Genomic DNA, 25920 nt, shown 5'->3' with positions numbered 1-25920 from the left:
TTGCTATCCCTTGCGCTAGGGCAGGTAGACTTGGGGTTGCCTCCTCCACTTGGCTCTGTGGGACCCTCTTCTCTTAAAGGCAGGCCCTTCCTCTTCAAGGTGTCCAGACACTACATGTGGGATACTGTCTTAGTTTCCCTTTTTTACCCACCTAGGCCTGAGGTTCTCATGTTTCTGAATGTGGATCTGACCCCTCATTCTTATCATATTGGTACCTACCACTTCTCCTCTCACCACCTCCTTCAGAACTTGCGCTCTCCACTGGGACTCTCAGAATTGCCTTGCTGCTTAAAGGAAAGACTTCCCAGTTTGTATGAGGAAGGCTAAAGAAATGCAGACTAAAATGCTTCCTCTATGGAGGAAGACCTGAGGTAGACCTCAGTTCTTTTGATTTTCTCCAGATAACGGCAAGCTTTGTTAATTTTCAAAGGGTGAATGTTCACTCAGAAAAGATCAGTCCTCTGTTTTTCTCTTGGTTGATAAACAGGTTTACAGTTGTTATATTAATGCCTTTTCATCCTCTCGCCTTCTGTCACCCCATACTACCTACACACACATCTAAAGTAGAAAGAGCTCTGTTTCCAGATATAGTTCCTGGAGCTACTGCAGAGAATTTCAGAAAAATCCATCAACCTTAATGACTTAAGTTTTCTTTTGGAGCAGACTACAAAGCTTTCATAGCGCATAACCATAGATACTACAATGGCCAGTTTTGTAGAAGCGGTTCAGGCGCATTTAAGCTGAAATAAATAAATAGTGATGTGGCAGTGAAAATTGTGATATTTGATATTGTAAAGTAGCTCTTCTATTTCATATGCTTTTTAGATTTACAAACTAAAATGGTTGGCTTTACAATTGTTTGGAAAAATGATACATTTAAATGTCACAGATATTGAGCACCTCACTTTAGAGTTGTAGCTTTATGCTTAGAATATTGTCATGTCCCAAAACCTGAAAACCATTCAATTAATGTTGAAATTGTCCTGAAAATAATTAACAAAAGGCTGCTGTTCACCTTTGAACTGATTTAAGCATCTGTATAATCCCATTTACCTTTTAGGTCCCCTGAAATCCAGATAATCAGTAATGCCATTTGTGAATCTGCATTCCACTATGCTGATGACTTCACACCCATCATGCTTATGCAAGCCTAAGAGGGGTGACAAGTCCCCCTGTTGTCTTTTTTCCATATTGTGCAATTTTGCAAAAAGCTTCTATTTAGAGTATATATCCCAAGGGTAAAAATAGTATGTAGGAGTGTGGGGGGGAAACACCAGTTGCACTGTGTGTGTGCAGGTATGCACACTGTACTGTCTATAGCAGACTTTCATGGTAGATCTGGTGTCGCAGATCGGAATCTGGCAACCTGCATTTCAAAGAACTTCAAATTCATTTATTTTCTTTAAATTCTGTTGTATATATCTCTTTGCAATCAGAAATGCATTGAATATAAGAAGGAATTTAAATGCCAAATTACGATTTATATTACAAATAACTACTAACAGAGCTAGAAAAAGCTTCACTTAAATTTTACCTTTTGGAAGATGTGGCAGTTTCAAAGCCAACTATATATTATGTACCATTCTAAATAGGGAATGGCTGTGTGTTCCTGAAGATCAGTGGTGTTCCATTTTTAAAAACTTGTGCACATTGGCCATCTCAGAACCATTGGTCATCTGAGCTGGTAAAACTGATAGCAGGTTGCATAAGTACAAGTAGTTCTCAAGGTCTCTCACAAGTTGACATCCTTTTCTTCCCATTGACTCAAACCACCCTTTTCCCTACACAGCGTGTGAGATCCTTCAGATGATAGAGAGGGTTGGAGATTGCCTGGCTGAAGACAGTAGGATTCAGCATTTGATTTAGTCTTTGCCATCCATATACATCCATCACCCTCTGACACAGTCCCTTGTGTGCTCTTGCCCCAGGACAAGTGTCCCAGATTTTCATCTTGAAAATCTGGTCATTCTTGTTCAGAATGTTTGCAGCAGTGAGTTAAGTTGAGGTCTGCAGCTTCTCTTCATTTTTTTTTTAATTCTATTAACTTGTAGCAAATTAACAACTTTTGTGGCTTTCCAGTTTACAACTGTGCGTCAAATTTTAATTTATGAAATGTAATACTTTTAGATCATCTGAAACTTAAGCTATTGAGTATTTCTGAGTGTGCATTATGTAAATTCCATTTTTTTTGTGGATTTGGGTAATGTATATAATTGTAGTTAATCATTTTTAGGAGGTTCTATTAACCATGGGGTGTGTTTAGTATCAGATTATGATAACCTTTTCGCTAATCCCCTTTCACTTCCTTATGTGTTGTATCCTCGTTACGTAAAGGTGGAGATTAGAAAACAGATCTGGATTTTCTAGAAATCATAACTAGATCTCCTCTAACAATTTTCTGTGCATAAAATTTGTAAGCTCCTTTGTAAGATACAGTCCATATCTAGAGTTAAACTTTTTAACCCTAATTCAATTTCCTATAACAGTATTGTGATCAATAATTTATCATCTTTTAGGAGATATGTTCAGTTGTGTGAAAGCACCGATGATGATTCAGATCCTTAGCTAGCTGGTCTAGGGATCAATACTGTTATCTAGAGAAGCTGTTCACCAGCTTTCACAGATTGAGTCTATAGTAACTTTCACAGAATTGCAATAGTAAGAGCAAGACAATTTGAATGTATTGAAAAGTGAACACTGTATATAAAAATTAAAATACAATACGCAGTCAGCAAATTAGTATTTATAGTACATTTAAACTAGGCTGTTACAAAGTGTCATGAATGCTGAAGTAAGAAATCTAATACTTGAAAGTCCTGCTTAAGAAATAAGGGACAAAAACTGCCTCCTTTAGACTAGTGTTCTATAAACTGACTTCTGATTTTTGTGAAACATACTTTAAGGGTCTGTATTTTGCAGTCCATTGGGCCTTAGCTTTGTTGCAGGACTTCAATTTCTGTTATAGACAGAGACTGAATTTATAGTATCTTACTATAACTGGAAAATATTCAGAAATGAGGTTCTTTACTGACTATACTGTACTTGCATGGTTTTCATTTTTTTAATTGTATGGTAATATTTCCTTTCATCTCATTTTGCTGCCTAAAATTAGCATACTTCAAAAAACTGGGGCATTTTGCAATAAAATAGAGTGCTATACCCTTTCCTGATTGCTTTCTGGTAAGTACAGTGGGCGATATGAGGGGTTGGAAGTGGGGCAGCATTAGCAGTTGGCATATTCTGGAAGGAAGATGAAAGGGGAGCCTGATTTCAAATTGGGAAGCCAAGATTAGCCTGCAAGAGGTGGAGTGAGAGAGAGGCTAGATAAATGCTGTTACAATTTGTCTGTCCCTTTTTTGTTGAGGGTACAGGACCTTGTCCATACAGACTCTAAGGCAGTGGCTCTCATTCTTTTTTGTTTTTTTTACTGGTGACCCCTTTCACATAGCAAGTCTGAGTGTAACCTCCCTCCTCCCCCCTTCTAAACTAAAAACACTTTTTAGTATGTTTAACACCATTACAAATGCTGGAGGCAAAGCGGGGTTTGGGGTGGAGGTTGACAACTCGCAACCCCCCATGTAATAACCTCGCAACCCCCTGAGGGGTCCCGACCCCTAGCTTGAGAACCCCTCTTCTAAGGGCTGATCTACACGGTGCATTAGTCCACACTAAAGCAGTGTAAATTCTAGTGTGTATTAACATGTTACTCGCTAGTGGCCCATGTGGACCCTGCTGATGTGCACTTATTTTTAGTGCATGCCAGCAGGGTCCACATGGACCAGTTAGTCTATTAAATGCTCATTGCTGTTGTGCATTGCAATTCACACCCTTCTGGTGCAGACTAAGGCACCCTAAGACTTTAATTAAAAAATATATCTTCTAGATGATGATGATCTAAACCTTGAAATTGTCAAAGGCAGTATGTCCTATATTTTTTTAACAGTCTAACGTAACTTAGTCAGCCAGGTCCTTCACAGTTTGCTGTTACCCTATGCCCTCTTTTGATCACAGACCAATAGAATCACAGCCGGTTGTTTCCCAGTAGAGAAGGATGTGGGTTAATTATAGCCTGGCCTGCTGCTGTAGTGAAAGTTGACACTATAGCACTTGCTGGTTATGTGCAGTGAAAGATTAAGCTAAATATATTACACTAACTAATCTTATGTAGTTACAGGGACTCTTAACAACATACCCACAACTGTTACTGCTCTACATGTAAATGACAAGTGGAAGGCCAGTATCAGAGGAAACATGCTGTAGTCTTCCCTTAACGTTCTTGAGGATTACTGGTAATCTTAATAAATCCATAATTATAATTCAGTTAAAAAGTATAGTTATTTAAAATAAATATATCCTGTACAAAACACAGCATATCTCCACTTTATTTGCTAAAAAAGAATGACATTCATTTCAATTTACCCATGCTGCACTAGACTGTAAAATGTAGAGAGTGTGCAGACTGTAAAAGTTTATGCTGAATGGCCTTCACAGCACCTAGTGGGGTGCAGGGGAACACTCACAAACCACATTGTTGGATTCTGATTCACTTCACTGACTGCAATTTTTAACTGGGTGTGTGTACCCAAAACAGTGTCTTCAGATGGTCTCAAATAACTTAATCTTATAATGCCTTCACTACCCTAAACAAGTATAATTGATTCTTGCCCTTCTTTTCCTCTACCCGTGGAAGGTTAATTTATCCAAATGGTGTGTCTTTTTTTCAGTTCAATGGACAAGGAATTTATCTCCTAATTGAGGGATAGTTTGACATAAAAGCACCACCATTCTTTTACTATATAGTTCAGGGGTACCTTAAGCTTTTTTTTTGTCTCATTTTAAGGGAGTGTCAAATTTATCTAAAATCATATCATGTAGTGGAATATTTTTGAAGAAATTCCTTTTTGAATCCACCTATTTACAAATTATTTTAATTTATTAACACTAGTTGTCAGTGAATATAATATGTGAATTTAAGGTAGAAAACATATCAGAAATATGGATTTGTCGGTCAGTTCACACTGTATACTTCTGTAAGTGTGCATGGCTTTAATGTATGCAGAACAAAGAACAAAATCCCTGCATGAAAGTACATATTCTAAAGGGCTGTAACTTTGCTCACTTGTGGTTCATGGTACTTGATATCACAAATTAAGGACACTTAATTCCAGAAAGAGCATGACAGGAAAGCCCTTATAAATATAAAATATGCATTATGTGATGAGCAATACACAGTACAGTAAAATGCCTGCGAGCTCATTGCTATCAGTGATAGCTCTGCCAGGACACATTAACACCTCATAATCACAACTGTATATAAAACTAATTTCAAAGAGTGTTATCACTGAACAACTAACTCAGTTCAGCCTCCTTTCTATTGATGGAACGTCTGAGCAGATCAAAACTTCCCTAGTTATTCATCATTACTATTTACTTTATGAATTGTTAACTCTTACCTCTATGGATTTATTATGCACAGTATGATGCATTAGTCTAAAATCAGGCTGTGTTGATTGGTTGTGATTTGGTCAAAAAAAACTCACATTGTATTTCCAGGGCTGCTGAGAGTGCGTTTGGTCCCCGATGAAAAAAAAAGTTTGGGCCCTCCAGCAAGGGCAGACCAGCTAAACAGGCTCGACGAAGCCAGGCCCCGGTAATTCCCCCCCCTTCCCCTCCCCCAATCAGCCCTGGGTATTGCTTCTGTCTCTCTTTCCTGAAGTATGAGGAATTTCCTGTAATCAAAGATGACCTTCAGATTACCCCTCTGGAATTCTCAGGCAGAATTAATACTTAAGAAATAAGTGTTTTTACAGATCTTAAACCTTTTCCTTTCTGGGCTGCCCAGGCCCTGGATAAGGCATCACTGTTAAAGAAAATATTTTTAAACTAGGTGCTAAGGTTTATTTTCTGTCTGCTGTGTTACTTTGTGACTGTGATAAATTAATTTTATTGTATGTATGTGTGCATAATCCTAGCTGCCAAGTGTACTGATGGTTGTCTGAACCATTTAGTAGGTTCTGTGCTAAAGTTCTGAGGTTCTCTGGTCAAGTTTCATATCCCATTTAAAAAAAAAAAAACTACTTGGGTATGTATACTAAAGAAGGCAAATTTAAGATTCTATTTTCTGCACGTTTTAATAGAAGTAAATAAATCATTCAAATGTTCATGCAAAGCAAATGCAAGAGGTGGATACAGCTGAAGCATTTTTTAATTTGAGCAAATGCTGTCTGAGGCCATGTCTACATCTAAAATTTTGCAGCGCTGGTTGTTACAGCTGTATTAGTACAGCTGTATAGGGCCAGCGCTGCAGAGTGGCCACACTTACAGCAACCAGCGCTGCAAGTGGTGTTAGATGTGGCCACACTGCAGCGCTGTTGGGCGGCTTCAAGGGGGGTTCCGGGAACGCGAGAGCAAACCGGGAAAGGAGACCAGCTTCGCCGCGGTTTGCTGTCGCGTTCCCGGAGCCACCCAGCAAACCGCAGGGAAGGAGACCTGCTTGTTCGGGGTTCCGGGAACGCGAGAGCAAACCGGGAAAGGAGACCAGCTTCGCCGCGGTTTGTTCTCGCGTTCCCGGAGCCACCCAGCAAACCGCAGGGAAGGAGACCTGCTTGCTCGGGGTTCCGGGAACGAGAGAGCAAACCGGGAAAGGAGACCCGCTTCGCCGCGGTTTGCTCTCGCGTTCCCCGAACCACCCTGCAAACCGCAGGGAAGGAGACCTGCTTGCTCGGGGTTCCGGGAACGAGAGAGCAAACCGGGAAAGGAGACCCGCTTCGCCGCGGTTTGCTCTCGCGTTCCCGGAGCCACCCAGCAAACCGCAGGGAAGGAGACCTGCTTGCTCGGGGTTCTGGGAACGAGAGAGCAAACCGGGAAAGGAGACCAGCTTCGCCGCGGTTTGCTCTCGCGTTCCTGGAGCCACCCTGCAAACCGCAGGGAAGGAGACCTGCTTGCTCGGGGTTCCGGGAACGAGAGAGCAAACCGGGAAAGGAGACCAGCTTGATTACCAGAGGCTTCCTCCTTCCACGGAGGTCAAGAAAAGCGCTGGTAAGTGTCTACATTGGATTACCAGCGCTGGATCCTCTACACCCGAGACAAAACGGGAGTACGGCCAGCGCTGCAAACAGGGAGTTGCAGCGCTGGTGATGCCCTGCAGATGTGTACACCTTCAAAGTTGCAGCGCTGTAACTCCCTCACCAGCGCTGCAACTTTCTGATGTAGACAAGCCCTGAAGAATTATCTGTAGGATTTACTCAGTCCCAAGTCAAGATTGTCAGTGGTGATTTTGAGTACAATACCTCTTTTTTTTTTTTTGTGCCTGACTTTTCAGAAAGTGCTGATCACCTATCCACCCTTTAGGTCCCTAAATTAGGTACTAATCACATGTGGAAACTATTCAGTTGGGCCAAGATTTAAGAAACAAAACAGGCACGCTTCTCCCACGTTTTTCTCAGGGCTTGTCTGCCCCTGGAGTTATTCAGGAATAACTATTCTGGGATCATGATGATTTCTGAATAACCCCATGTATGGATACTTATTCCAGATTAACAGTGTCTTGTTCTGGATTATCTTAACCCAGTTTGAAATTGTTTTGCTAGTTTGAGGTGAAGTTTTTATATCCCTGCTTATTCCTGTGAGTGGTGATCTTTGGGGAGATGATCTGTTTTATTTCCCAATGGGCCTGAATTACCTCATACAACATTTCTTGTATCGTGTTTACCATACAATTTTTCTAGCTAGTCTCTTTCAAGTGTTTGATTCCAAGATCCCCTACTCTTCTTAAAAAAATAAAATAAAAAAGGCATAACAAAAAATATTCACTATCACCTGAACATTGGAGCTATCTTGCACACATTAGAGGGTCAGAAATTCCAACTATTCTTTCATCATAAAGAACAGAGAGGCAAGACCCATTTTGGACTTCAGATGTCAAGTAGCCAAAATTCTGGATATAGACACTGAATTGTCCCCTGGATTGATGGCAGTTAGAACCAAACTGCAGCCACAAAACTTACGGTTGTGTTTTTGTATATTGCTCAATCACATAAGAGGCTCCTCTAGACTATTTGGATACCTGGCAGTTTCCTCCTCTTTATCTTGGTTTCTAAGCACTTTTTCCAAGGTGTAGTGGTAATGGTCACCCCTAAACAGGGTTTGTGTTATTCCATACCTGAATGATTGGCTCATCCAAGCAAGATCACAGAGGCTGGCACAATATAGCAGAGATCTTGGTCATGTCAAGTCCTTAGGATTAGTGTTTAATCTTAAGAAAGTTTCTTTGTTATTGCAGAAACCCCCCACTTCTGCATTACAGCTGCACAAAATCAGAGGGAGGATCAGAAAAATTTCGACAATAGAGAATTATCAAAGCTAAATCCACTCCTTCTTGGACTTGGTAGGATCCCTAAAACAGAGAATTGGCCTCACAGTAAGAGCAAAATTATCTCAAAGTTTCACAGATAATCCTTCATATCTCCAGCAGACTTTCATAATGGACATGAATTTTTGGGGCACACTCTGCATCAGTGGCAAACCAAGCAGTGTATTCATGAAGAAGAGAAGACTACATATGAATATATGGAAACAGAGAGATGGCAAGTTGGCATTGATGTCTCTTCAGGATGTGTTCAGTATGATAGTGTGAATATTGAGATTGATAACAACATGGTAGTAATTTCTCAATTGCCAGGGGAACAGAGAAGCACATTTTTCAGTGAACAGTGCTCCTTTGTTATATTCATAGACGTTGTTTAGAGCTCTGCAGGTGATGAATCCGCATGCACTGTAGGCAGGCAGATGGTATTAAGAGAAAAAATATCTCGTTGATAAGGTGACCCAAACAGTGTACCTCTCTACTCAAAGGTTTGGGATAGCATTTGTATTCTTTTCAAAGCAAAAACACCCATTCTACTTTTTAAAAATCAAATTGCTTTTACCTTCTGCTTCAGGAGGCTTTTCATAGGGGTCTCTTGCCTATCCCATTGAAAGCTTGAGCCTCTGCCCCCAGCATGCTTCTCTGTAGGGGTGCTCCCTTTAGTCTCTTGGTTCCTCAAACCTATTTTCTGCCTCTCGTTCTCAGATTAGCATCTCTCTCCCTCCTGGATTCTTTGATTCTTTTCAGAGGAAAGATTTGTTTTCCTGTTGGTCATGGCACCCACCCACTAGGTGGGAGAACTCTCTTCTCTCACTAACTAGACCTGTTGTTTCAAAAGAACTAGTGTTCCTCTATCCTTATCTCCTAAAAGTTGCATGCATATTTTATTTGAACAAGAATAATATCCGCCTGAGCTCCTTCTTCAAACTCAAAGTTAGGAGTTACCCAGGGCAATAATAATTCATCTGAAGCAATCTTCCTAAGCAAGACATCTGAAGATCATGATAGCAAGGCAGATACATGCTAGTATTCAAGAATCTTAACTAGTAGCACAGTAGACACTAGCACCGTATAAATACATAACTAAACCTGTCTGAGCCGCACCAAACTGCACGCACAAATCCTTTACAAATTTTACAGCTACCTTAAAAAAAACCCCGCAAGCTAATACTATTTGTGCATTTGCAAACACTACCAAATGAACATGCTGGAGTTGATTAATACAAAAGAGCTCTCTTTTGGAAGGATAGACTGGGTACAGAGCATTTTCTCAATTTATCCCTCAAGACTGTTGCCTGCTTCATCTCAGTTATTCACATCTCTTGACAGTTCCTTAGAACTGCTATTCTGCCATAGTTGTCCATCTGTATTAGTGCTACCAGGATCAGAATCAGTTTCCTGGTACTTACATTTTGCTCTGTGGCCTGGCTGGATTACGACAGATGGGAGGATATGTTCAGGAAAAAGCAAAGAGATGTTTGTTCAGACAGTTTGATCAATACTGGGTAAAATAAATTATTTACTGTAATGGATCTAATCCTCCTTTTAAGTCAAGAGAAATCCTAATTTGTTTTATTCTGAGTTATTGGCTGCCTCTTGCCTGGATTTTTCAGGGAAGAGGAAATATTTAGTGGTTTGTGCTGGTGTAACCAGACCACAAAAAGCAAATTAGGAGGTTAAAACGAAAACTTGATTTTGGTCATGATTCTTTTAACTGAAAACTTTCAGAAGGACAAGATGCAAAAACCTGAAGTTATGTAGTGTAAATTTGGGATGCTACCTGTTTGGTAGTCAACTTTGTTTTAATAAGATATGTTAATTTACAAAGTGATATTCACCTCAAAATATACACTGTTATCTTGAATGAAACTAGGTACTTCATGTGACCTGGCAAGTCAGTATTACAAAAAAATCAGTGAAATCCACTTCCTGGTTGAGTGAACTGTGACTTTTTGGTTTAGGCCAGTCAGTAGTTATGTCTGTCTTCTTCTCTGACACAGACAATTTTATCTCTGACCTGGAATACCAGCCATCAGGTTCAGCAGAGAAATGGACTCAACATTCAGCATTCATGTCCAACTCCTGTGTGGAAAATCTAGAGGGTGAGTCTGCTTCAATGTTTTAAATTGGAGCACAAAAGTAAGGAAGGGAAAAATGTTGTGGTAGTTCTAATATCTACAGATGAAAAATGCTATACAATAACCAAGTATTACTATAAATAGGGACGTGTATTTTTTCTGTCATTCACAGATGTGGAATTTTGTGTAGAATTCACCCTTTGCTGCAGAATATTGTTCTGGAATTTTAAGCTACTGTTTTAAAAAAAAATCTGTTTCCGCTTTTTAAGCTTACAGAGAAAAGCTTGATATGTGAACCAGCTGTTAACTACAGGTATCATACAATTCTATAAAACAACTCAATTTTAAAAAGGGATTTGAAACTGCTGCAGAATTTCCAATAGAGTGCTGTAGAATTTAGGGAAAGTCTAATTTGCTGCAGAGAGCACAAGGCTTGGGTTGTTTGTTTTTTTGGTTTGTTTTTTTTTTTTAATTAATTGAATAGAGCAAGGTCAGAGTGTGGCCAGAATAGCCTCTGACTTTTCACTGTGATATATTAAGTCTCAAACTTTTTTTTTTTTAAAACATAAGAAAACTTCTGATTTACTTAATCTTAAATTGGGTTGAATTTTAAATAAATAAGGTTGAAGAAGATAAATTGGCGATCCAGCCGCGGAGGTAGGATAAATTGGCACTTCATAAATATCTGGCTAGTTGGATTTACTGTAACTGGGGGGGGGGGGAATCTTCAGCAATTGCCTTAAAAATCCATCAACTTGCACCCTATATATATATATATATATATATATATATATATATATATATATATATATATATATATATATATATATATATAAAAGAATTGTACACTATGATTTTGTTTGTTAAACTTTGGCGGTATTGTTAATACTGGAAATAGCACAAGTGAGATCAACCATGTGCCTTTTTAAAAAATTCTCAAATTTGTTTTCTAAAGCAACTTTATTCTGTGTTCTATCACTAGAAATTCAGAAGTAAAAAGTTTAATTTAGGATTACACAATACTCTAATTAAAAAACCGCTTCTGAGCTCTGTTTTAGTCTAGTTACAAACCTACAGAGTAGTACTCAACTAGTACATAACCCTAACCTTAACCATGACAATATTAAGGATGTTGAATGATTATTTAGAGAGAGAAGCTAAACTAAGTTAAACATTTAAAGTTTTATTTAGTTATACTAATGCCTTAGAAACCTGAAAGTGAAATAAGATTCTAAAGTCAATTTTCATTTGTACAGTCTTCCATAGATCCACTACCACAAGTGTTAACAATATTAAAAATTGTCAGTAAAGCAAGCAGCTAGAATTCAGAACAGCACAAAGGGAAAGCAGCATGCATTTGTGTTAAGGTGATTGTTTTTAGAAAACATATTTGGTCTTCAAGGAGATGAGTAAGAGGGGGCCCCAATGCCTCTTGTCGTTTTTAGCTTAGGTTAGTGGAATATGTTCCAGTGCTTAATCTTAAAATGATTCAAAAGCTGGAATGGTTGCTGATTGTGCATTTGGCAAGTGAGGTGTACTATAGAGTACACAACACTTATGCTCTGGACCTGCTCCGTTTATCAGAGATTCCACCTAGATTTTAAGGTGGTGGTGTGGAACTACAGAGCCTTAAATTGCATGGTAATAGCCTCCTGAGACACTGCCACATTTTCAGTTAGTGGCAATATTAACGCTATATCCCCTTGAAATAAGAGAGGAGGCACCAGTCAGGGCATTCCTGGTGATATTGCTGGGATTCAGTAATGCTTTCCATTTCATAATTAGAAATAGCTTGGATGTGCCAACTTTCAGGCCATGGTGTAAAACCAATTTATTTCATCAGGCCTTTGAAGAGAGGTAAGGGGACTGAGATACAGGTCACTATATGAGGGTGTTAGCATTATGTGCAGCTGCTTAGTCGAAAGGATTAATTTATTATATCGTATTTTTGTTTTGTACTTTTAAAGCATTGGCTGGGAGCTAAGGACAAAGATGCTTTTTAAAGGAAAAGATGAAGTATTGTCACAGAGTTTTACTGTATATAATCTAAATCCGTACCGTTAGTTGCGGAATACTTTTCTTTATTTTGTCAAAAAACTGTCCATTCTGTATCCAGAGATGAATGTGCCTCAACACCTATTCTGCTGCTGTGCAGAATGCATTGTATTGTACTCCTTGAGTAGTCTCAGCAAATCCTTCTCGATTCTGACAGTGCAAACAATTCAGCCATCACCACAAACATTCTAAAACCCTCCCACTTAAAATTTCTGAAATATTGCGAGTGTTTTGGTGTGCTTAAACCCCAGTACCAGACTGTTCATTACCACATGGTTCTGATGGCGGTTCTGATGTAACCACAATTTTTTTTATTAAAAAAGGGTCATCCACACAGTCATTCCCTACATACGTCACATGCTTATTGTGGGGAAGATTGTACAGGGTGACTGACATATGCGACGGGACAAAAGCTAGTTTCCTTCTGTGTGGATACTATAAATGTGTAATATGTGTGGTGCTGGTGGTAGTAGAAATGTGAAGGTATGAAGCTGAGTGAAATTAGCAAATAGCCTCAAAGGAACCTCTTGAAAACTACATCGTTATTTCGATTAACAACAAATTGCTAACTCATCTTGGATTAGTTGACCAGTTCAGAGCTTGTTAATATACCTGCATTTGTGACAGTTCTCCCACTCCATCCATCTTGTAGAGATGAATTTACTCAGCAACTATAAAATTAAAATTGTGTTTTGTAATTGTGGTGAGATAATCCAGCACTGATTTTTTTTAATATAATCTTTCAAACACGAAACATCAGCAATATGAATTAAGTCTACATAATTTACAAAGTAGGTAAAAAGAACTGTTCAGTGTGATGATACATAGTGCCTTTATGCATTTCAATCCAAGATGAGGCTTGTTTACTGCATTGGTTTTAAAAGACATAACATGGAGTAAGCAATTTCAAACAGAAGTGAATTGATTCACCACTTTACAGTTTATTACTTTATAGCCTGAGTTGGAAAAAAAAACAAAAACAAAAAAAAAAACCCAACATTATTTGAGTATCCGAGGGGTAGCTGTGTTAGTCTGTATCCACAGAAACAGTGAGGAATCCAGTGGCACCTTTATGCCCAAATAAATGTTAGTCTTTAACTTTCACGGGTAAAAAGCCCACTTCTTCATCTGTTAGTTTTCATCTGAAGAACAGATGAAGAAGTGGGCTTTTTACCCGTGAAAGTTTATGCCCAAATAAATCTGTTTGTCTTTAAGGTGCCACCAGACTCCTTGTTGTTTTCATGTTATCTGAAAAGTTTTCAAAGATCAAAATTTTTTAAAAGGACTAAATCATTGCAATTTACCTGTGAAGGTAAAATTCTCAAATCTATTTGTACTACCAACCACAATTGCTATCATTTGATTTTACTGCCTTTACTATACAGTACTATCGAAGGGTTTACATTGAAATCTTTAGAAGTTTATTTCAAGACTATAGTATAACACTATGTATTTAAATGAGAGGTTCATCCTTTATATTCTCCAATTTTTCTAAGGCATAAGCAGAGAGCTTCAAATTTTCTGTGTTGGTAAGCATATTTGATGAAGTGATTTTCCCCCGCCCCACAAGACATATTACTTCAGATTATTAAGGGCCTGACCTTAGAGGTGCTAGATATACTTGTTTCCTATGAAATCGATGAGCGTTTCAGGAGCTCAGCACATTCTGAAATAAGGTCCCAAAAATTGTTCTTGGTTTTTAGGGTTAAATGTGGAATAATAAATACTTGATCACCTTTAAATCCAGAAAATTTACACCTCAACTCTATTGCAACTTTCATCTGCAATTGAATTTCTAAGACAATTGTTTACCAGGAATTACATTAAATTGCCAACTTCATGAAACACTGCTACTTGGGCAGCAAAAAGTATCAAGTAAGTCATTTTCATCAGTCTCATGATTAGAATATCATGTATTTCCACTAACAACAAAAGCAGACTGATCAAAATGAGCTTCATACGGTTTTCAAAAAATACTGATTAAATTGTGACCATATGTCAGTTGGTATAATGTAAATATTAATTACATAAGCAATGAGAGACGAAGAGCATGTGAGGTTGAGTTACTCACATTTTGCTATACATTTTCCCATGCCCAGCAACAAATAGTATAAATAGTAATTATGCTTATTCTGCCTTGAGATGTACCTACATGATTAAAAGTAGTTTGCCTTCGGGTTTTTAACAAGGTATTGTTAAATCATTTGTGTCCGAATTTTTTTATTATGAGCTTCTATATTTAAAATTTTCTTTGATGCGTTATGGAGAGGCTAGGAATGATGACTGTTGCAATGTAAGCTGCAGTTACCATGTAGCCCCAAACTGCAAATGAATTTTTTAATTTAAAGTAACAAATACCAAAAAATACTCCCTTGGTTCAAGTTTAAGGCAAAATATTAAAATAAAACAGACACCACTTTTGGTAAGTAAAAAAACTAGACTTACAATTTCTTTCATATTGTGGGTTTATTTAAAAAGCAGATGATAAATATTTGACTAATTGTAGGGGCAAGCTTTGGCATTTAATCAGTAGACCAATGATATTGTATAGTGTATGTTTCTGACACATTCATCTTTAATTTATGCCCTTAATCTTAAAAGTGCAATGCATATTTTTTTATTTTGTGTAGGACTGAATTAAAGTGCTAGAGTAATTTTCATTCCTCCATAGAACTGTTACTTTTGTGCACAGTTACTGTTCTGGAAAGCCTTGCATAACTCGAATTTTGTGTAAGTCAGAAACATATCTCCCCCACCCCCTCACCCCCCCCCCCCAAAAAAAACCCTCCTACTTTTTCCGTAAGCTCTGATTTGCATATATTGGGTTTACATAACTTGGGGAGCATATGTGTGTGTGTATTTAAAAAAAACCACACAATTGCAGAAACTGCCCATTTTATAATACAGGTAACGTAACCAATAACAATTTGAATTGAATTTGTCTGCTCTGCTTCACCAGAGGCCTAGGTTTTGGAGTCAGCAGTTTTCCAGAATAACTGGCATAAACTACACTGAGCCAAGAGGTGCATTTCTAAATTTGGTTCTAATTTATTAACACAACCTCCCAAAAACCTGAAATCTACTTATCTTGAAGCCATGAAGTTCAAAAAAATTAGTTTACTTAGGAAATTGATATGCTATATTTCTGTGGAGTTTTATCAAAAATTACTCTTATTACAGTTTAGAGGCTTTGAGTTCTGGATGTCATTGTACTAGGCACTGTACAAACACATAATACAGGACCATCCTGAAATCTGAAAGTATTAAAATGTATGAATCACTTCCTGCAAAGGGAAGTGCTTGTACCCTTTTTATATGCTGCACAAATATTCCCTTTGATGTCTCAGTATTTTGCATCTTTAATTTCATTATCTCCTTGTTTATAACCATGGGGGAGAATGTAGTAGTGTGTAATTCTGTTGCACCATGTATTTTATTTACTTCATTAAGTGTTCTACTCTTCTTCTCAGACTAAATAATCCACTAAAACTCACTGAAGAAACCTGATAATTTTATTAATCCTCAGCATATATCTAACAATTGTCTACTTCTTCTAAACTGTGTGCTGTATTTTGGTCAGAAAGGCAATTTAATTATGGTACCCCAGGTGAGATAGCATTCTTCATAAAGCCAAATGTTTTCCTTCTTTCCTTTTTAAAATGTATCCAAATATTTTACATTTGCCTTTTTAACGCTAATGTGTACATTATGTAAATATCTCCAGTAAACTATTCACAAGGAGTTCCACACCCTACATCTCAATTTTGTGAAAGATATATGCTGTGCCTCTGAGTTTCCCAAACTATGATGCGATATGGGCTTGAAAAGTCAAATTCTGCAGAGTTTAAGTTTTTTCATTTTAAAGCAAATAAACTTACTAGTAGGTGTGATTGTGCAGAAAAACTTTCACGTGTAAGTCAATGGATTATCTTCCACAATCTGCAGACTGGCAGCTCCAGTGCTTCTGCTACTGCTCACAACTTTCCAAGCAGCAGCAAAATAAAATGGAGGCTCTGGAAAAGGGAGGAACAACAGAACCTCCCTGTCACCAACTGCCAAGAGGCTCTGGGGTGAGAAAGTGAGAGAAATTAACCCTTCCAGCCATCAGAAGGAGGTTGGAGATGCTTCAAATTTAGTTAATCGTTGTCTACACTTAAATTTTGCTGGTATAACTATGTGATGCAGCTGTCAATGAATCTGGCACTATGGTAAATATAGTAACCATTCAAATGCTTGAAAAAAAAAAAAAGTTGAACAGGTAACTACTATTAATCAAAAAAAAACAGACACTCAGAATATCAAAGGCCAGTAAAAAAATTGTTCAGTACTTTAGTATCTTGTACACCATACACGGAACTATTGTGATTTAAGAATGAGTAAAGCTGTAAATGCTATTCACCTATCGCTATTCATTCAGTGAATATTCTTGTCTCAGAGCACTCTGTAAAATGTTATCTCCAATAGAATGAACTGTACAATCAACAGCAGAGACTTTTGTTTTGGGTGATGTCGCCAAATACAGAATAAACCATCTATCAGAACTTAGTGACAATCTAATAATTCCAAAGAATAAAAGGATCTTAGTTGTGTTCATTTTTATTGTATTGCTCCAAGATTTAGCAGCACTGAGCAATTGTAATGTTTGATTTGTACTTAAGGGCCTGTTCAACTGCATACAGGAGGACAGCAAGATATTGCTGGGTGCTAATGTTGTGAGGTAACAGTTTGGTGGTGGTGCCTTTCTACCATTACCACTACTCCTTTGTGGAACAGGTATTAAGACTTGAAAGACTGAGCTACCTCCAGGAGAACATGTAAATGCCTTACAAAGTACCTTTATCTGCAAAGCAGCTTATTTCAAAGTATCTGATATGTTAAGTGCAAGTTCAGAATACAGGAGCAAAATACGTGTAAGATACTATTAACAGTTGTTTGTAATCCACATCCTCTGAGTTAGTTATATACTGTCAGTTACTTAAAATATTGAAAGAATTGATTTAAGATTATGAACTTCCTATAGCACTCATTTCATATGCTGGAAAGGAATCTCATAACAATTATAGAATGTAGCTCAGCTAAATTAGTTCATCTTGGCAGCCACAATGCATCTTTTTGACTTTTCAGCCACAACAGATTTCCATTATAATTTTTTTGGGTTAATATAAGACCTGCTAACAAATTTCAGGTCACAAATATCTGCTTTACAAAATAACCCCCCCCCCCAAATAGTCTTACTCATGCTATACTTTCAGTTGTTGAGCTTAATAAGCTATCTTACAGACAAATGACAGAATACAGAAAATTTACTCAAATACTAAACAGATGCATGAATTAAAATGTCTAGTATGGTAGCAGAGAGAGAAGGTGGCTGAGGTAATCTCTTTTATTGGACCAGCTTCTGTTGGCGGGAGAGAGACAAGCTTTTGAACTGCACAGTGCTCTTCCCCAGGTTTGGGAAAGGTACTCAGAGTGTCACAGCTAAATACAAGATTGAACAGATAGTTTAGCATAAGTAATTAACCAACCACTTTGAATGTGTGCTAACACTCCTGTAGTCCTAGACAAAAAGGCAGATTAGTGGGTTGCAGATTGTTGTAATAAACCATAAATTCAGCATCCTTATTAAGACCATGGCATGGCCTGGTCTACACTACAGAGTTAGGTCAGTGTAAGGCAGCAAGTGTCTACACTAGAATGGTGCTCCTGCAGATGTAAGATGCCAACTACATAGTTCTGATAACTCCACCTCCAGAAGAGATGTAGTGTTTAGGTCGATGTAATTAGGGCAATGCACTGTCTGTATAGACACTGTGTTACTTGCATCACCTGTTGATTGTCAGCCCTGCATGAGGTCTGACAGCCCAGCGCCCTGCTGCCACCTCCCAGTGGGGGATTGTGAGGGGTTGGGGAGGAGAGTGAGGATATCAGTTTCACTGCTAGTAGGCTCCCTGCTGTGAAATTGAACCTGGTGCCTGGCTCATAGCTGGGCTGTCCGCCCGGGGGTTGGGAGACTCCAGCTGTGAGCCCTGCATGGCTGTCAGTGTCCCATTTGAGTTGGTGCAAGCGTGCCTGCTGAGGATGCACACCACTGGCAGGAGGAGGGTAGTGGACATCAGCAGCTGGTTTAATTACTGTGGTGGCTGTAGGCTGGCATAACTTGTCTACCTAATTTTGTAGTGTAGACAAGCCCCAAAATTTTTAGTGTCTAGCAGTTCTGAATTTAAGCTCCAAGGCTCATCTTTTGAAACTTGTTCAGGTCTCCTTTGAAGATAACAACTGAGAGGTCAGGTAGTGATCGCTTTGTGAAAAGTCTTCACCAACAGATGAAATGGTGTTCTTGCCTTTTATCATTTTTCTGTGTGAGTATGGGAGCATTTGTTGTCAGCTTAAGCTGAATCGAATTGCTTACTGAAGACTGAAACCTGTCTTGGATAATTGTTTAGTTTAATCATTGAACAGCAGTTGCTCTACCCAGGTATCTGTATAAAAAAACATTCAGCAGTTTTCTACCTTTCACATACTTTAAAAAGTCTTTTATTAGAAATATAATAAAAGAAAGTGTCACAACTGTAGAACTTGTATAGTAAGTTCACATGTCACTCTAGTGCATACCCAATGCTTCTGGGGGGGAGGGGGAGGGAATTGTTGAAGTCCCCTTAGAGTGCCAGTTTCTAATACCAGTCATGCCAACTTCACAATGTTTGTGAGGCTTCTTGGTTTATTTTTAGTATAGGTTTATCATTACAAGTGCTCACTAAATTGTTTGGTTTTGTCTGTTTTCCAAACTAAGTATAGTTTCTTTTGTGCTCAGCTTTTGTATGCGTTTTCTGTTGTACCCTGGGGGTTAGTATAGCCTTGTCAGTCCCAGGATATTGGAGACAAGCTGGATATGGTAATATCTTTATTGACCAATTTTGTTTGAGAGAAAGACAAGCTTTTGAGCTACACAGCGCTCCCAGACCTTGTTTTTCCGTAGTGACATTTGGAATATTACTAATCCAATATTCTTGTGTTACTGTATTGGTGTGAATTTGTAAGACTTTACTGAAATTTGCCTATTTAAAAATAAATATTTCTACAAGGCTTTCCAAACCCTGACCTCAGTTATATCATGTAGAGTCCAGTGGGTCAGAATAACACACCTGACATTTTCTGGTGCTGAGTTTTATGATTATTTCAGTGCTGCTTCTCTCCGTAAACTACTGTCCTACTTTGGGAGTAAACTCAGCTGTTCTTACTAAACTAAAATTCAAATTGAAGAAAATTGTTTGCTGGAAGAGAAACTTGTCCAGAGCTCTATTTTAGAAATGCCATAATTTCAAATTAAAGTTTTTCGTAAATGAACTGAGAATAGTGTCTTAGAAGTAAACTACCATATTCACTCTCAGACTTTCAGTGTAACAATCAGCTATATTGGTGCCTATACCATCTTGATGTTGTAGCCTGTAAAGCATACTTAATTATTGCTATCATAAAAGCAAACTATAATGTCTTTCTAACAATAGCCTGGAAGCTAGTCTTCCAGTTGAATTTAAGGCTCTCTCTGCTGGGCTTGCATCTTATATCAGACCCAATCCTTCCATAATATAGACACAAATCTTTGGGGGAAGGGGATTTTTGCTATTAGATGATTAGTTGTTTTAGTTCCTCTTCTCATTTCTTAAGTCTCAGAGCTACAATAGATTTACATGCCTGAGAGCATTGACTCAAGCTAATTTCTACTTACAGAACTTCCTCAGAATTTGGACTGAAGACCCCAAAACTATAGTTAATGTATTTTGAGTTAATTGCTGTCCGTGGTCTGGTGAGGCCTGCAACAGGAACAACTGCATAGGAACACCTGAACTGTACCTGCCTGCATTGTGCCTCAGTTCTTTTTAGTCCCTTATTTCTTTTAAAAAACCGAGTCTGTGTGGTTTAAAGTCATTGTCTTAGAGGTGTTTAGAAGCTGTCTGGTATGAATGTAATGTTACAAATATGCTTTAATTTTCATTTGTTAATGTTACTGTTGTTTATGTTCTGTTTCACCTTCTGCTACTTACTGACTGCATCTTAGTTTATAGGGTTGATAGATTTTTCAGAAGGGTATACTAATGAATATTGCACTTCTGGAAAAAGTAACACAGACATTAAGTTGGTGTATTTACAGTAGCTGTCAGTTATAATTGTATACTTTTTTATACTTTTTTTTAGTGAATGAAATCATAGGAAGAGATATGTCACAGATCTCAGTGTCACATGGAGCAACAGTGGTCCGGGCCAATCTCCACATACATGCCCTGGATCTCTGGAGACAGGAATATCGGATGGAGTCTAAAAGCAGCTAAGCATCTATGAAATCTTTCAAGTTTTCTCTGAATATTTCTTCTTCAGCCCCTTCTCTTACACTCACTGTGCTTCCAACTCTTGTGGCCTTTTATAGACTGGAAAAATGGATCCTTGCATCACCCTTTTAGTGGGTTACATTTGCTGTAGAGACAGAGCATTTCTAATTCTCGTTTCTCCAGTGCTGTAAAAAATGACTGAGTAAATGGACACCAAGAAGCAAGACAAGATATTTTAACCGGTTAAAAATTACAAATGAGCTTTGCTGTTTTACATTTAAATAGAATACTTTTATACTGTAAGTGCTTAAAATGTGTGGAGATGTTAGTTTTGCTCTTCTAATATTCACAGTACTGAATGTGGAGAAAAATTTAATACACATCTTCAGTGTGCTGCTTTCCCTTAGAAGTAGTAGAATTGTAATTGACAGTTTTGTACACCTTTGGTCATTCTGAAGAGCCTTTAAGCGTATATTGTTTAAAAGATAACTTTTTATAATGAAATCTTCCAGAGGCAAAAAAACAAACAAACCTGTCATCTTAAGCCAATGCCTTGGAAGCCATTGTGTATAAAATACTTTAGTGTTTTCTTTCTTTGATTCATAGGAAGCCAAGCCAAATGTAGATCTGCACTTCTTTATAAATTGAAAAATGTTATTTGATAGGCTGCAAAGAGACCATTCCATCATGGAAATGTTGGGATAGAAATGACATTCCAAAATTTAACTTTTATAACTATATGGATAATCTTCCTGTACTTTGTTAGCACAGGCTCCTTACTGAAATAGCTTTTTCATAGAAACTATACATTTGTAGTCAAATTTGAAAAACTAGGATTTTGATGTAAAGAACCTTAATTTCAAAGCCATGTTAGATAAGGGGGAATTTTGATATTTGCAGAGGATTTAAGTGTTTTATCACTATGAAATACACCAATCTTCAGTAGCTCTAATATTTTCCATGCAGTAAATCATTTGCTTACATCCCTATTCTATATGTTCATCTGCCTAAATCCTGCCACTTTAACATTGCCATGTCTTAAATTTGAACTATGAACATTTATCTACTAAAAAGAAACTTACTATGAGTGAGTGCTTTAAAGGAAATACATTGGAGTAATTTGCCCATAGTTAATGGTAAATTTATAAAGCAGAATTTATTTCAGAGGAAAATAGTGTATGAGACAATGACTGTGGTATTAATTTCTTACAGTTTGTTTGAAATTATGCATTTTCCTCACCTTACCCACTTCATCAGATAGTAATGTTTACACTACATGGCTTTTAAAACCTCGGGCCTCTGATAAAAAACCTAGGAGAGGATCTGAAACCGCTAATTTAGGCCATGTTAAGTATTTCCCAAGAGGTTGTAGTTTACAGACCTGTCTGATGTGGAACATACAGGGTATACAAAAAAAGAGAGAGGCATATATAGCAAAATAAGATCAGAAATACACTTTCATACTTGAAATTGTTTTTTAGTCCAGATTTCTGTTCTGTTGAAATAATCAGTCATTCTAGTTACGATGAAAGCAAATACATTCAACTTTGATTATAAGGGGATGATAACATTGAATTAGTTCAGATATTGAGGGTATTTTCATTGCAATCAATACATGTACAGGACAGTGCCCTTGTTTTGGAGAAATGAAGCTGTTTTGTCTACACATGTTCTTAAGTTACAGTAACACAAAGAAAGTCTTAAAATGGACTCCATTATTGAGGTCATTAGAATAAAAACCCACTATAGTAAATACAGGTTTGTGGTAGCACATGTATTGGCAGCCCAGCAGGGGGAAGTTTACATAGAACCTCTTGCATATGAAATACCAATGTGCTATACATGTTTAGATGTAATGTTCTAGCAATACTGTTAAATGATAGAATATCTCTTTGTATTTGTTGGATCATGGAGCTTAGAAAAAATATACATTTGAAAAGTTGTGGAAATGGAACTTCCTTCTAAGCTATCTGGGACTACCATGGTGGTAAATTTAATTATTTTCAATAAGTTTATGGTAAGGCCACTATATAGGTAGATTCATTTCTGACAGACTATGTATTCTGGGAAGCTAAGCATCCTTTCAGTAATGTACTGTACATTAGTGTAAGTGTCTCTCAAAATAGTTATTTGGCAGTTCTATCATTTGAAAAGAATTGTAACTGTCCCTCAGGTGCTTCTTAGTTACTTTCCCTACTCACATTAAGGTTAAACAGGCTAAAACACTGAAGTGTTCAGAATACAGCTAGTTATTTTTTATAACACTGTTTAAATCACTGTAAGCTGTGCCACTGTCTTTAGGTTGTACGCTGGTGCAAGGTGGGTTCCAGTTTTCATTTAATGTACCGGGTCTGTTGAATCAATGTGTGTGCGAGGACTCTAATTTTGAGCTTTTCATATTTGTGTGGGTTTTGTGCTCCTAACGACTGGTACAGCCTCTTCTCCTTGCAAGTCCTTAGAGTGAGTAGCTGGAATTCATACTGTACCTAAAATATGCGAGCCCATACAATCCAGAGTTGCTATGCACTAAATCTTCTGATGCCTTTAAATACCTTGATGCCTGTAGACCTAGAGATGCTTTCCTATTAAATATAGCTTTTGGATACTAAAACCAGTTTTTGTATTTGGCCTTGTAAAAGCTTCAGTACAAGGGTCTTAATTTTATTTGGCTTGTGTGATACTGTAAAGACTGTTAAAAGCACACAATCTCCATTAGACTATGCAAATTTAATTTTACAACAATACCTTGGGATTTGATAATTTGTTGGCATCCACTTTCTTGCCCTTCCTGAGTCCCTGCTTTCCATACTGATGTTTAGATTTTAAACATGAAGGAAAGCCTTAATATAATAGTCTGTCTTCTATGGAGGATCAATGTTAAGAATAAAGATTGAGAAGTATTTGGCACATTAGAGGTGGGCCATGAAAAAGTAACTTAAGTTTCTGAATTTAACCACAAATCTGGCACATCAGACTTCCTCTATTAAATCTTATAATTATATAAGTGGAACTGCCATCCTTTGTAAACCAAAGAGAAAAATGACAATTTTGTTCTGATGCAAACAAAGCTTTGAAACTCTATTTTTGATACACATAATGGATGTCATTCCTTGAGGTTTGGAAATTGTTCAAATTAAAGTTTTATATTTAAAAATGGGACAAACGTTGACTAAAGATTAAGTTCTAGATGTTTACAGAGCCTTGTATTGTAATTTCATGTACATTTTGTATTTTAAACATTTTGTAAGTTATGATTGCAGTGCTATTTGAGAAAAATACAAAGGGAAGAACTTGTATTTAGGCTCTTAAATCATAGTGTTGAAATAAATAAGAAAATACATAATGTGTCACTGTTTATTGAAATACATCACCTATGTAGGAGTTAAGTAAAATTGTTTTTAATCCACTAGGCTTACACTGCTGAATAGCTATATTTCACTGCTATGTGGGGTACCAAATGTATGATGCTTGTTATATCACCAAATGGCTGTATATTTTGGTACAAACTAACCCTGGACTGAAATGGCAATACTCTTGCAGTTCAGATTAATTATGTTTGGTAAAGCATAATGAGAGAGTTCACAAACTGCTACTAATCACTCAGGTATCACTTGAGTATCAAGCTCACCCATTTACAGTGAAATACTAGTCACTATTGTATATCTTTTTCTCCATGGTAAACAGTAATCATTCATAAAATTATAGCCTTATTTGCTGTCATTAGAGGCAAGATGCTTTCTTCAGGTATCAGTTCTAACTTTTGTGCCTCTCTTCCTTCCCCTCCAATCTCTCAACTCCTGATTCCACATCCACACACAAAAAACACCATACTTGGTTGCATGTAAGGATATTAGAATAGGACTAAGAATGTCAAATGAACATGCATCTGGCATATTAAAGTGGGCTGAATTGTTTGTTTACATCTGCTCTTTGAATCTGTTGTACAGGGTGAGAGAGGAAAGATACAACATTATTTCAGTACTGAACCTGCTCAATGCTTGCAGCCCTCGCTGATCTATTGCAATCACAAACTGCAGTCTTCTGTCCTCATACATGTTGGATTCCTCTGATTTGTTTTATCCGGAAATCTGATTACTCCTGAATTTATGCCAAAAACATCTGACAAAGACCAACCAAATGTTGCCTTGCAGGATGCAAAGAGGTGATTGACAAAGGGTGGGTGGGGCAATAGTAGAGTACCTGAGGAGCCCAGGACTAGGCTAAAATCAGCCATCATTGTGTAAACACTAACCATTGCTTCAACAAAGGGAGAGAAGTATTTCCATGGACAGCATAGACTGTCAGCTTTGGAACACTTCCAAGAACCACAGTTAAAATATTCCTAGACCTTGTGGAAGTCTGTATCTAAATGACACTTCACTAGCACCTGTTGTATACCCAGTTTCATTATACTGTAGAGGTGCTTGTGTGTTACTGCGGTGACAAATGCAATATAAAAACTAAAAGTAGTAGTGTCAAGAGCTAAATGGTATTCTACACAATGTCCCAACCTGCCATAATACTTTCAGAAGTTTAGAATAAAGTTTTATGGAATTCAAGTTGGTGAGTGAAATTTACTTCACTCACAAAGTGAGTAATCAATATGTGATTACAGATGCTTGGAAGCACATAGTCCATCTGCACTGCTTGCACTGTGGATTCAGGCTTCTGGAGCTCTGTTGCTACAGATCCAGTCGCCCCTTCCCCTGTTGTAGTCCTTGGAACTGGTGCTTTGAAGTGATTCCTTTCCCCATTGTAGAGGGAAGACCCTTTCCCTATTGTGCAGGGGTTCAGATACAGTCCTAATGGAGAGCTTAAATAATGCAGTGATTTGTGCATCAATCTAAGAAATCAGTGTAGCATAAGTCAGAACCTCAGTAAGGCTACTGATTTGAAGAGATTGTCTCTTCCAAGCAGCTTAATGAGCTACAGAAAGATTAATTGTTATGAACTCTGTTTTCTAGCTGCCTAGGAGATAGTATGTGTAATTATATTAGTTAAACAGATTCAAGTTTAGGCTAGAACTTTAGTCTTTGTTTGGCAATGGTGCACCTGTCCAGGTGGGGCAGGCAAGGATCTCAAATCACATGCACTGGTG

At 37.7% G+C, this 25920-nt stretch overlaps 1 protein-coding gene across 2 annotated transcripts in view; it reads left to right on the top strand.

Annotated features, from left to right (window-relative positions):
• The window catches only part of NFATC3 (nuclear factor of activated T cells 3), a 162373-nt gene extending 138211 nt beyond the window's left edge, over nt 1-24162 (top strand). The window contains exons 10-11 of one of the 2 annotated variants that reach the window (XM_030582229.1): nt 10366-10467; nt 20692-24162. In XM_030582229.1, coding sequence (XP_030438089.1) covers nt 10366-10467; nt 20692-20825 — 236 coding nt within the window. In that variant the 3' untranslated portion in view covers nt 20826-24162. The remainder of the gene's footprint in view (nt 1-10365; nt 10468-20691) is intronic. The other variant, XM_030582230.1, reaches the window with a different exon arrangement.
• Nucleotides 24163-25920: the final 1758 nt, after the last annotated feature.

The sequence above is a fragment of the Gopherus evgoodei genome, chromosome 12 (genome assembly GCF_007399415.2).
Source record: "Gopherus evgoodei ecotype Sinaloan lineage chromosome 12, rGopEvg1_v1.p, whole genome shotgun sequence".
NCBI classification, from domain to species: Eukaryota; Metazoa; Chordata; order Testudines; family Testudinidae; genus Gopherus; species Gopherus evgoodei.
This window is presented reverse-complemented; position numbering and strand designations above follow the sequence as displayed.